The sequence below is a fragment of the Herpailurus yagouaroundi genome, unplaced genomic scaffold, assembly GCF_014898765.1.
Source record: "Herpailurus yagouaroundi ecotype Mexico unplaced genomic scaffold, PumYag 322, whole genome shotgun sequence".
NCBI lineage: Eukaryota > Metazoa > Chordata > Mammalia > Carnivora > Felidae > Herpailurus > Herpailurus yagouaroundi.
In genome coordinates this window covers 360884-374763 of record NW_024412539.1, presented here as the reverse complement: position 1 = coordinate 374763, position 13880 = coordinate 360884, and the positions used below count along the sequence as shown (strand labels likewise).

Sequence of the window (13880 nt, the reverse complement as noted above, 5' to 3'; positions counted from 1 at the left end):
TGCAGGGATGCCTCTGTGACTCAGTTAAGTGTCTGACTCTTGATTTCAGCTCAGGTCATGATCTCATAGTTGGTGAGTTCAAGCCCCGTGTCGGGCCTGCTCTGCGCTAACAGTGCAGAGCCTGCTTGAAATTCTCTCCCTCTCTCTGCCCTCCCCCACTCATGCTCCTTTTCTCTCGCTCAAATAAATAAACATTAAAAAAAAAAAAAAAAGATTTGCACTGCCACCTTCCTAGGTGTTGTTAGTTGCACCTTACTTTTCTCCCTTCCTAAAAAAATTTTTTTTTAATCAGGCAGGGCCCAATGAAGTACCCTCTCACAGTCACATAAGCAATCAGAATGTATCAGGAGAATAGCCTTCACGTGTCTCTCAACAGAGATTTCACAGATACTTTTCCTTCTTTCTATGGTGGCAGGTGAAGTTCTGGTCTCAACACATTTCCTTCATTCTGGTTGGAATCATCATCGTTACATCTATCCGAGGACTGCTGATCACTCTTACCAAGGTAGGTTGTATCATTGAGTTTAAATTTCTTATTTGCTTAATTACACGTGGCACCACAAGATAATTTTACCTAATTAAGATTTCTGCCTTCTGAGATCTTAAACAACAGTCACAAATAGTTGGATTTACATCCCACGCCCATCAGATGCGTACTTTTACCAAAGGTCATAGAACAAGATCATGGTCCGTTGCGTTCACTGATACGGCACCAGCATCTGGGAACAGAAGCTGGCATGCAGTAGGTGTTCCAGGGATACTTGGAATGGATGAAGAAGATTGGAGGTATTTGGGTTAGAATTTGAGTATTTGAGGTGTTTGAGGTTAGAATAACTGTGAGGGTCCCTTATAAGGAGGACATGGGAGTAGGAGAAGCAGAATGTTTGGCTATTTTCTGATCAACACAGGAAGGCTTCATGGAGGCAGAAGGTAAATTTTCTCTTGGAGACGAGGCGGGGAATCTCGAAATCCAAGAAGGGCTTGAATGAAACGAGTGAAGAGGTTGGGAGGGGAAGAGGAAGGATGGATCTACAGGCATCTCACACAATTTTGGAAAGAGCTCAGGAGCCTAGTAATAATTATAAGAGCTTGGAGTGGCCTGAGGTAATCTGCTCTAATATTTCATAATGATATGAAAGTCATATGTGTCACATAGTTTCTGACAAACTTGATACAGCTTGGAATCCCTTCATGTCATAACGTAATTCTTAAAACCCCCAAATATCCCTCTGAGCGCAACATAGCAAGCAGTCTGTTTCTCTTCATGGCGTTAACTGTACCAGTCGTTCCCTATGGGATTGCTGCATGGAAGAGACTTTATTTTTTAACGTTTATTCATTTTCGAGAGACAGAGCATGAGCATGAGCAGGGGAGGGGCAGAGAGAGAGGGAGACACAGAATCCGAAGCAGGCTCCAGGCTTCGAGCTGTCAGCACAGAGCCCGGCGCGGGGCTCAGACCCATGAACTATGAGATCAAGACCTGAGCTAAAGTCGGACACTTAACCGACTGAGTCACCCAGGCGCCCTGGAAGAGACATTTTTAATTATGCTACTTAATGCTCTTGACACAAGTGTCTAGCAGTACCGCATAAATTCTCCTCCCTTTCTTGACAGTTCTTTTATGCCATCTCTAGCAGTAAGTCCTCCAACGTCATTGTCCTGCTGTTAGCACAGATAATGGTAAGTTTCACGAACTAGCTTTATGATTACAACTGTAAAATACCAGAAGTGTTTTGTACTTCTGAATATTTTAACAATTCCCTTTGATCCCTGACCACAAAGTGACCTCCGGGTTAATTTGTTTAACTTCTAGGGCATGTACTTTGTCTCCTCTGTGCTGCTGATTCGAATGAGCATGCCTCTAGAATATCGTACCATAATCACCGAAGTCCTGGGGGAGCTACAGTTCAACTTCTATCACCGTTGGTTTGATGTGATCTTCCTGGTCAGTGCTCTCTCCAGCATACTGTTCCTCTATTTGGCTCACAAACAGGCACCAGAGAAGCATATGGCACCTTGAACTCATGCCTGTTACAGACTGCTACGGGCCAGTAGCGTCAGAATTTGGATTTAAGAGAAAACAATGGAGGGGACCAGGGCCTAATATTTTTTAAACAATCAAAACACTGAGGTAGCAGATTCTACCTCCAGCTTATGCCTTCCTCCTCAGCTGATACTGTGATCATGTAGCATTAGCTAGAACATGAGCGTGAAGTAAACTCAAGCTAGCCCTCAGCGGAGCGCATCCCACGTGGGTTTGAGGCTGATGCAGCATGGCGGAAGAGGGGTGGAAAAGAGCCAAGAAACTAGTCTGGGAGAATACACTGGAGCCCTAGGGTAAGGGGAAGTCTGAGGTAGCTGGGCCAAACACACAGGATCTCTGTCAAGGCTCACACGGAGGAGGTTCTGGCTTTCCCTTAAGATTGACAATCATTAAAATCAGATTGGAACCCTTTGGCCTTAGCTTCATTTTATCAAGGATAGCTTGGTAGTGTGCTTGTGTGATCTAACGTGAGTTGGCATCCCCCAGCCAACCCCCGCCCCATAAAAATTACCAACAGGTTATCTGTTCTTGTCCGGGGATGGAATGGTGTGCTACTGAAATAGATTCTACCGAGAGAGGTCAGGTATATCATCTTTATTGATTTCCTTTTAAGTCCGTATTTGAGAGTGAATTACTGTGCATTCAAGTTGGTGATGATGTCTCAGTTTTTTTTTTCTTTCCATCTGCCCCCTCATGCTGTGGGGTAAAACAATGAATAACTCAACTGGAATAAGTTTTCCTATTGTAGACCCTACTTTTCTCCATCTGTGAAAGGAAAATGTTGGGAAGTTTATAGAATATTCAGAAATGCAATTTAAGGAAATCCTGAATTTTATTGTGCTGGGACTTCCAGAGGCAAAATGAAAGTTAAAGCATAAAAGCAAGTTTACCAAAAACAAAAGCACTATTAAGGTTTGATCAGCTAACAAGGAAGACTCTAAAGGCATTCTTAATGGCATCTGTTTTAGCAACCACAACATTCTTACAAAACCATAATTTTAATAGGCTTATCTGCTCAGATACTATAATGAGCTTTCACGTGTACAGATTTGTGAATCATCTTTGGTGCTCAAGGAGCCTATAGAATTAAGAGATAGCATCATACAAAGAAATGTAGTTAAGTTGAAGCTTGAAAGAGATCACTTGAAAAGAATCTGGTTCCTGCCTTAAGTTGACCATAAATAAGCCATCTATTGCGGTATCTGCCCCCAAGGCAAATGACTACAGAAGAGAGTCACACGTGATGAACTGGTTCCCAGAGGAGCTCTTCTCTAACAGAGACAGTAAATGGGTGGCAGCTCATTCCTTGGGAAAGGATTCTTACTGAACGCCCAGAAACAGCTGTCAGCCAAAGCCATTATTTGCTCTCATCACATCTCTGTGTCTTCAGAATTGGAAGAAGAATGTGAGGCTGTACTGTGCGCCTGTGCAAAAGAGAACAAAAGATCTGTAAGTGCGAGTATGAATGTCAGCAGTTGCATGACTTGAGGCAGGGAGTAGAGTCCCTCACTAGAAGCCAGGTAATCTGGATTTTACATTTGGCTTTGTTTCCAGCTTGCTGTTTGACACTAACAAATTTCTTAATGTCTATATATCTTTTCTATAAAGCTAGCACAGTCCTATAATTGACTTGCTACAGAGCTATCACTGAATTTTTTAAAGACAACTAGAATGCTTTCTTCGTGAAGCAGTCACGAATGCAAGGTCAGTGGCTATTATGTGTGCTGTGGTCTGACTGTATGTCTCCAAAATTCGCCTATTGAAATACTAATCCTGAGGTCAGGTGATGATATTAGGAGGTAGGACCTTTGGGCGGTGATTAAGTCATGAGGGCAGAGCCCTTGTGGTTGGGTTTAATGTCTTATAAGAGAGCCCCCACCCCCCACCCCCAGAGCTCCCTATCCCCTTCTACCATGTGAGGACATAGCAAGAAGTTGGCAGTTTGCAGCCTGGAAGAGGGCCTTCTCCGGACCCGAAAGCTGTCAGTGCCCTGATCTTGGATTTGCCAGCCTTCAGAACTGTAAGAAATAAATCTGTGTTGTTTATAAGCCATCCAGTGTATGGTCTTTTATTATAGCCCTCCAGACTAAGTGGGTATTCATTAACAAATAGTATTTAATTTATATTACCAGTAATTAATTGTAAATAGAGTAGAATTAAAGGTAATAGAAAGAAGAATGATGCAAAAGACTTATCAAGGAATTTAATCCAAATACAGAGTAATGCTTATTCCTCCCTAGCAATAATACACCGCCAATGATCTTAAAAACAATATGTCCCTAAACACCACAGTTCATTTTCATGCTTACCATTAACCAGGCCCTGTTTGAAGTGCTTTAGTCTTCGATAATATAATCCTAATAACAGTCCTACAAATCCTCCTTGTTTTACAGGTGGGGATAATGAGGCAAAGAGAAAATAAATCCATTTGCCCAAGGACATTAAGTGACAGAACCAGAATTTGTACATAGCTAGTCTGATTCAGGTTCTTCTGGTGGTTCCATTATAATTTTGATAAACTTACCTTCTCTGGACAGTTACTGTCAACTCCATGCTATGAAAAAGAAACTTGTCCTCATACCACTTCCTCTCCACCAAAATGACTTATCTTTACATTGTAATTTTCTAGTATTCTAGGAAATCTGTGGCAAACATAGACCTAAGGTGTACTTATGAAAGACTTTATCATACGCTGATAGGTTAGATCACTGAGAGAAACCTATCACCACTCACTCGTTCTTTTGCCACGTGTGAGTCGTGCTCTGGTTCTGCCAATGTTCCTTCTTTGGAATCAGGGGGGGCATCCAGTGGATCAGCCATAGAGGAAACGATAGGGATTTTCTTAGCCTGGAAATAATCATAGGCCTTCTTTCCACAGACTAAGAGTGTGACATTCTTCCCACTATTCTGGATTCTGTCCACCACTTTCTCATAGGGTTCTTCCAGCACCTTCCCTCCATTCACTTCGATGATGATATCCTCATCCTCCAGCCCTGCCAGTTCGGCAGGGCTGCCCTTCTGTACCTGTGAAAAAGAGGTTCTGAATTATCACTTCCAGGCACAGATAAGGGAATGTTAGATTGGCTTCCCTTCAGAGGAGAGAGGGCTTTGAGAATTTCTTCTTAACCGTGTTATTTCTCCTTGAGGTACAGAAGAAAGGCGCTCTAATGCTTTTCTGCTTCTCAAAGCTTCAACTTCCATACTCCAATGAATACCATTGGAGGGGTCCAAGATGATAGCACAAGACTCTGAACTCACCCCACCTCACGGACACCAAATCTATACCTACATACAGAGCAATTCTTCCTAAAGAACTGAGGGCTGATTGAACAGTATCTGCACAATAAAGGACAGAGAGACCACATAAGGAACGGCAGGAGACATGGAGACACGGTCATGCTGAAAACCGCGCTGCACGAGCGACAGAGCACGGAGGGGTCTGCACACAGACTGGGGTGCAGCAAAAAAGCAGTTTAAAGAGCAGCTAGACTAACTAAAGGGAACCAACTCACTAACCCTAGAGCATCCACCAAATGGGCGGGAAAGTGCTGAACTTCTCCAGCGTCACAGCTACTGGCAGGTACCACTGTTTACATTCCGTCTCCACCTTGCTAGTGCAGACGGGCCCAGGGCCAGGCACCCTAGCCATCCTGCCACCTCGGCAAGCCCTTGGACCTTAGCCCACACCAGCGCAAGGCAGCCCCAGGATGGCACCCACCAGGACACCCTCAGCCTTTGCCTGCTACAGCTCCAGCTGTGCTGCCAGGGCACAAAGCACCCCAAAATACCATCCCCCGCCCCCAGCCCAGGCCTGCTTCAGCCATGCCACCGACGCTGGCTCCAACCAAAGCCACCAGGCACACACAGTCTGCACTGGGGACATTTCTACACAAGGCCACTCCTTTAAGACAGAGAGAGGTGGCTGTTTTGCCTAATTCATAGAAATAAACACCAAAAGTCAAACAAAATGAGGAGAACAAAAAAAATGCTCCAAATGGAAAGAAGACAAAACTGAACAAAATGGAGATGAGCAATCAACCTGCTGAGTGGATGAACTCAGAACTTACAGAATATATTTTCTATCTCTTTAACTCTGATTGGTTTTTTCTTAAAATAACTGGAAAAAATACACCAGAGGGAATCAACAGATGACACAGAAGAATCAGGTAAGTGATCTGCAAAGACAGGTAATGTGGAAAGCACCCAAACTGAGCAACAAAAAGAAAAAATTGTAATTGAGTTTAGGTTAAGGAATCTCTGGGAAAATCTCAAGCATAGTAACACTCATGTCATTCCTGTCAGAAAGGGACAGAGAGCCTATTTGAAGAAATAATCGCTGAAAACCTCCCTAAAACCTGGGGAGACACTCAGGTCCAGGAGAGCCCCAAACAAGATGAACCCAAGGAGGAACACCAAGACCCATGATAATTTAAATCTCAAAGATTAAAGATAGAGAATCTTAAAGGCAGCTAGCTACATACAAGGGAAATGCCGTGAGGCTCTCAACTGATTTTTCAGTAGAAACTTGGAGCTAGATGCCACTCTCCCTCGGGCCTGTAAAGGGCTCAAAGGAAAAAACCTACATGCAAGAATGTTCTACCAACCAAGATTATTTTCAGAATTGAAGGGGAAAGAGTTTCCCATACAAAAGTTAAGGAAATCACAACCCTTAAATTAGCCTTGTAAGAAATGTTGAAGGACCTTCTCTAAGCAGAAAAGGCCATAACTAGAAGAAAATTAGGAAAGGAAAAAATTTCACCAATAAAAGCAAACCTATAGTAAAGGTGGTAATCAGTCACTTTTAAACCTAATATGAAAGTTAAAACACAAAAGTAGTAAAATCAATCATATCTTTAAAAAAAAATAAGGAATTTACAAAACAAAAAGATGTGTAAAATAAGACATGCGTTAAATGTGGAGAGGAGGGAATAAACGTGCTTTTAGAATATACTTGAATTTAAGTGACCATCAACTTAATATACACTGCTATATATTTAGGATGTTATGTAGGGACTTCATGGTAACCATAAACCAAAAACTATAATTGATACACAAAAAATTAGAAAGGTATCCAAGCATAACACAAAAGTCATCAATCACAAGGGAAGAGAACAAAAGAAAGAAACAGAAGAACTACAAAAATAGCCAGAAGACAAGTAACAAAATGTCAGTAGTTATATGCCTATCAATAATTACTTTAAATGTAAATGGTCTAAATGCTCCAATCGAAAGAGGGTAACTGAAGGGATATAAAAACAAGACCCATCTATATGCTGCCTCTAGGAGACTCACTTCAGGCCTAAAGACACAGGCTGAAAGTGAAGGGCTAGAAAACATATACCATGCAAATGAAGCAGGGGGTTGGGGGAGAAGCCAGGGTAGCAATACTTACATTAGATAAAATAGACTTTTTTTAATGTTTTTTTTTTTTAATTTTTAATGTTGATTGACTTTTGAGAGAGGCAGAGAGAGAAGGAGACACAGAATCCAAAGTAGGCTCCAGGCTCTGAGCTGTCAGCACTGAGCCCAACATGGGGCTCAAAACCACAAACCATGAGATCATGACCTGAGCTGAAGTTGGACACTTAACCAACTGAGCCACCCAGGAACCCCAATAAAATAGACTTTAAAACAGACTATAGCTAGAGACAAAGAAAGGCACTACATAATGATAAAAGGAACAATCCAGCATGTAACAATTATAAATATCTATGCACCCAACATAGCACCAAAATACATAAAGCAATTTTTAATATACATAAAAGGAGAAATTGACAGTAATACAATAACAGTAGGTGATTTATAACACTCCACTTAGATCAGTGGATATATCATCCAGACAGAAATCAATAAGAAAATGGGGCTTTGAACAACACATTAGACCAGACAGACTTAACAGGTATATACAGAACATTCCATCCAAAAACTGCTAAATACACATTCTTTTCAATTATATATTGAACATTCCCCAGGATCGCATGTTAGGCCACAAGACAAGTCTCAATAAATTTAAGATTGAAATCATATCCTACATCTTTTCCAACCACAACAGTATGAAACTAGAAATCACACAAAAAAAAAAATCTAAAAAGAACACCAATATGGAGTTTGCTACTCCATGTAGCTACTAAACAATGAATGGGTCAACCAAGAAATCAAGAAGGGGGAAAAAAAACAAAAACATGGAGACAAATGAAAATAAAGACACAATTCAAAGCCTTCAGGATGTAGTAAAAGCAGTGCTAAGAAGCTTATAGAGATACTGCCCTAGGAAATAAGAAAATTCTCAATTTAGCCTTCTACCTGAAAAAGCTAGAAAAGGACCAAAACCCAAAGTTAGAAGAAGGAAGGAAATAAAGATCTGAGTGGAAATAGAGATGACAAAAATAGAAAAGATCAATGAAATCAAGACCTACTTCTCTGAAATATAAACAAAATTGTGTACTTTTAGGCAGACTCCTCAAGAAAGGACTCAAAATGAGAAATGAAAGAACTTACCAGCAACAGCATAGAAATACAAAGGATTATAAGAGACTATTATGAAAACTTAGAAGCCAATAAATGGGACAACCTTCCCTCTTGCCACTTTTATCCAACACAACACTGGAAAACCTAGGCACAAGAATCAGACAAGAAAAAGAAATCAACGCATCCAAATTGATAAGGCAAAAGTAAAATTATTATTTGCAGATGACATACTATACATAGAAAACCCTACAGACTCCACCAAAGAAACTATCACTATTCGTGGGTTCAAGCCCTGTGTCGGGCTCTGTGCTGACAGCTCAGAGCCTGGAGCCTGCTTCAGATTCTGTGTCTCCCTCTCTCTGCCTCTCCCCTGCTCACACTCTTTCCCTCTCTCAAAAATAAATAAACATTAAAAAAAATTTTTTTTTAATTTTTTTTAACGTTTATTTATTTTTGACACAGAGAGAGACAGAGCATGAATGGGGGAGGGTCAGAGAGAGGGAGACACAGAATTGAAACAGGCTCCAGGCTCTGAGCTGTCAGCACTGAGCCCGACGCGGGGCTCGAACTCACAGACCGCGAGATCATGACCTGAGCCGAAGTCGGCCGCTTAACCAACTGAGCCACCCAGGCGCCCCTAAAAAAAAAAAATTTTTTTTTAAGATATAGTACAAAGCTACAGTAATCAAAACAGTGTTGTACTGGCACAAACAATAGACACATAGATCAATAGAACAGAATAGGGAGGCGAGAAATGATCCCATGCTTATTTGGTCAATTAATCTACAACAAAGGAGGCAAGAATATACAGTGGAGAAAAGACAGCCTCTTCAATGAATGGGGCTGTGAAAACTGGACAGCTACATGCAAAACAACGAAACTGGACCACTTTCTCACACCATACACAAAAATAAACTCAAAATGAATTAAAGACCTAAGTGAGAAACCTGAAACCATAAAAATCCTAGAAGAAAATGTAAGCAGTAATGCCTTTGACATTGGCCTTAGCAACATTTTTCTAGATACATGCTCTCAGGCAAGAGAAATAAAAGCAAAACTAAATTATTGGGACTATACCAAAATAAAACAAATTTACACAGCAGAGAAAGCATCAATAAAATGAAAGAGCAACCTACTAAATGAGAGAAGATATTTGCAAATGATAACACCAGCACAAATAAGTTGATTAAGAATTGGGCAGAGGCCCTAAATAGACATTTTTCCAAAGACATGTATATAACTGACAGGCACATGAAAAGATACTCAACACCACTGATGATCAGGGAAACACAAATTAAAACCACAATGAGATATCCTCACACCTGTCAGAATGGTTAACATCAAAACAACAAGAGATAACAAGTGTTGGCAAGGATGTGAAGAAAAAGGAACACTCATGCATTGTTGGTGAGACTGTAAACTGGTGCAGCCACTATGGAAAATAGTATGGAGGTTCTTCAAAAAATTGAAAATAGAAATATCATCACTCATATGAGGACTTTAAGACACAGAACAGATGAACACAAGGGAAGGAAAGCAAAATAATATAAAAAAAGAGAGGGAGACAAAATGTAAGAGACTCTTAAATATGGAGAATAAACAGAGGGTTACTGGAGGGGTTGTAGGAGGGGGGATGGGCTAAATGGGGGATGGGCTAAAAGGGGCATTAAGGAAACTACCCCTGAAATCATTGTTGCACTCTAAGCTAACTTGGATATAAATTAAATATTAATAGGGGCGCCTGGGTGGCTCAGTCAGTTGGGCGACCGACTTCGGCTCAGGTCATGATCTCGCAGTCCGTGAGTTCGAGCCCCGCATCAGGCTCTGTGCTGACAGCTCAGAGCCTGGAGCCTGTTTCAGATTCTGTGTCTCCCTCTCTCTCTGACCCTCCCCTGTTCATGCTCTCTCTCTCAAAAATAAATAAACATTAAAAAATTAAAAAATATATATTTAAAAAAATTAAATATTAATAAATAAAAATTTTTTTAAAAAGAAAATAGAAATACCATAGGTTCCAATAATTCCACTACTAGGTATTTTACCCAAAGAAACTGGAAACACGAATTTGAAAAGATACATGCACCCCTATGTTTATAGCACCATCATCCACAATAACCAAAATGTGGAAACAACCTAAGTGTCCATTACTCAGCCGTTAAAAAAAAAAAAAGAAATGAAATCTGCCATTTGAGACAACATGGATGGACCTAGATGTAAAATAAGAGAAAAAAATACCATATAGTTTCACTTATATGTAGGATCTAAAAAAAAAAAAAAAAAAAAAAGGCAGAAACAGATCCATAAATAGAGAATAAACTGATGGTTGCCAAAGGGGAAGGGATTGGGGTGATGGACAGAATAGGTGAAGGAGAGTAGGAGATACAGGATTCCAATTATAGAATGAACAACTAACAGAACAAGTTACAGCAGGACTATGGTCAATGATATTGTAATAGTGTTGTACAGGGACAGATGGTAGTTATACTTGTGGTTGAGCACAGCATAACATTTAGAGTTGTTGAATCACTATGTTGTACACCTAATAGAACATGTGTCAACCATACTTCAATAAAAATAAATAAATTGGACAACCTAGAAGAAATAGAAAAATTTCTGGAAACAGAATCGTCCAAGACTGAGTCAGGAAAAAATAGAAAATCTGAGCAGACTGATTACAGGTAACAAAATCAGGAATCATAAACTCTCAACAAACAAAAGTCCAGGATAAGATGGCTTCACAGGTGAAGTCTACCAAACATTTAAAGAAGAATTAATACCTATCCTTCTCAAAGTATTCCAAAAAAGCAAAGAGGAAGGAAAGCTTCCAAATTCATTCTACAAGGCCAGCATTACCCTGATACCAAAACCTGGCAAACACACCACACACATACACAAAATTACACACCAATATTCCTGATGAACATAGATGCAAAAATCCTCAAAATATTAACTGACCAAATTCTACAACACATTAAAAGGATCATTAACCACAATCAAGTGGGATTTATTCCAAGGATGCAAGAATGGTTCAATATCCACAAATCAATGTGATACACCACATTAACAAAACGAAAGTTAAAAATCTAATGACCAGCTCAATAGATGCAGAAAAAATATTTGACAAAATTCAGCATGATAAAAACTTAACAAAGTGGACTTAGAGGGAGCATACCTCAACATAATTAAGACCCTATATGACAAACCCTCGGTTAACGTAGTCGGTGAAAAGCTGAAAGCTTTTCCACTAAGATCAGGAGGGAGACAAGGATGTCCACTCTTGCCACCTTTATTTGACGTTGTACTGGACGTTCTAGCTGCAAAAATTGGAAAAGGAAAAGAAACAAAAGACATCCAAATTGGCAAGGAAAAAGTAAAACTGTCACTATTTGCAGATGACATGAGACTATATGTAGAAAACCCTAAAGACTCCACCAAAAACTATCAGAGTAAATGAATTCAATGAAGTTGCAAAAGCGAAAACATTAATATACAAAAATCTGTTGTGTTCGTATACACTAATAACAAAGTAGCAGAAAGAGAAATTTAGAAAACAATCCCATTTACAATTCCATCAAAGAGAATAAAATACATAGGAATAAATTTAACCAAGGAAGTTAAGAAAGAGTTTTAAAAGACCTGTACTCTGAAAACTGTAAGACATTGATGAAAGTGGAGATGGCACACTTACATGGAAAGACATTCCATGCTTATAGATTGGGAGAATAGCGTTAAAATGTTCATACTACCCAGAGCAATCTACAGATCCCATACAATCCCTATCAAAATTCCAACAGTGGTTTTCTCCAAACTAGAACAAAAGATTGTAAATTTGTGTGGAACCACAAAGATCCCAAATAGGTAAACAATCTTAAGAAGAACAAAGCTGGGGGTCTCACAATCCCAGATTTTAAGGTATCCTCAAAGCTACAGTAATCAAAGCAGTGTAGTACTGGCACAAAAACAGACACATAGATCAACGAACAGAACAGAGAGCCCAGAAATAAACCCACGCTTATATGGTCAATTAACCTACAACAAAGGAGGGAAGAATATACAGTGGGGAAAAGACGGTCTCTTCGATAAATGGTGCTGGAGAAACTGGACCACTTCCTCATACCATACACAAAAATAAGCTCAAAATGGATTAAAGACCTAAATGGGAGACCTGAAATCATAAGACTCCTAGAAGAAAACACAGGCAGTAATTACTTCGGCATCAACCTTAGCAACATTTTTGTAGATCTGTCTCCTCAGACAAGGGGAAAAAAGCAAAAAGAAACCACTCAGACTACATCAAACTAAAAAGGTTTTGCAGAGTAAAGCATCAACAAAACGAAAGGGCAACTTGCTGAATGGAGAAGATACATCCAATGACGGGTTAATATCCAAAATATATAAAGAACTTATACAACAACAAATAATCCAATTAAGAAATGCACAGAATGGGCGTCTGGGTGGCTCAGTCGGTTGAGTGTCCAACTTCGGCTCAGATCATGATCTCGTGGTCTGTGAGTTCAAGCCCTGCGTCGGGCTCTGTGCTGACAGCTCAGAGCCCGGAGCCTGCTTCGGATTCTGTGTCTCCCTCTCTCTCTGCCCCTCCCCTGCTCATGCTCTGTCTCTCTCTGTCAAAAATAAATAAACGTTAAAAAAAATTTTTTTAATAAAAAATAAAAAAAAGAAATGCGCAGAAGACCTGAATAGGCATTTTTCCAAACACATACACATGCCAAGAGACACATAAAAAGATGCTCACCATTATTAATCAGGAAAGTGCAAATCAAAACCACAATGAGATGTCACCTCACACCTATCAGAAAAGCTAGTATCAAAAAGATAAGAAATGACAAGTATCAGCAAGGATGTGGAGAAAAGGGAACGAACCCCTGTGCACTGTGGGTGGGAATGTAAATTGGTGCAGCCACTATGGAAAACAGTATGGAGATTCCTCAAAAAATTGAAAATAGAAATACCATAAGATCCAGCAATTTCACTTCTCAGTATTTACCCAAAGAAAACAAAAACACCAATTTGAAACTATCTATGCACCCCTTTGTTTACAGCAGCATTATTTACAATAGCGAAGATATGGACGCCACCTAAGTGTCCACCAATAGATGAAAGGATAACGAAGATGGGGGGAGGGAGGGGTCCACAATGGAATATTACTCAGCCATAACAAAGAATGGAATCTTGCCATTCACAACAACATGGATGGACCAAAGGCAGACAGAAATCAGCCTTATTATTTCACTTATATGTAGAATCCAAGAAACAAAACAAGCATTCAAAAAAAATTGGTGGTTGCCAAAGCAGAGGCAGATGGGGGAGGGATATGGGCAAAATAGGCAAAGGGGATTAAGAAGTACAA

The 13880-nt window shown here is 40.0% G+C and overlaps 2 protein-coding genes across 8 annotated transcripts in view; one reads left to right on the top strand and one right to left on the bottom strand.

Moving 5' to 3' along the window:
• Nucleotides 1-2455, top strand: part of GPR89A (G protein-coupled receptor 89A) — a 64075-nt gene extending 61620 nt beyond the window's left edge. The window contains exons 11-13 of the mRNA XM_040462501.1: nt 416-505; nt 1615-1680; nt 1814-2455. Of these exons, the coding sequence (XP_040318435.1) occupies nt 416-505; nt 1615-1680; nt 1814-2020 (363 nt within the window). The 3' untranslated portion in view covers nt 2021-2455. The remainder of the gene's footprint in view (nt 1-415; nt 506-1614; nt 1681-1813) is intronic.
• Nucleotides 2456-2679: 224 nt separating this feature from the next.
• Nucleotides 2680-13880, bottom strand: part of PDZK1 (PDZ domain containing 1) — a 59724-nt gene continuing 48523 nt past the window's right edge. For all 7 annotated transcript variants that reach the window (XM_040462480.1, XM_040462477.1, XM_040462475.1 and 4 more), the window contains 2 exons: nt 4778-5068; nt 2680-3468 (listed from right to left, as the gene is read on the bottom strand). In XM_040462480.1, coding sequence (XP_040318414.1) covers nt 3415-3468; nt 4778-5068 — 345 coding nt within the window. In that variant the 3' untranslated portion in view covers nt 2680-3414. The remainder of the gene's footprint in view (nt 3469-4777; nt 5069-13880) is intronic.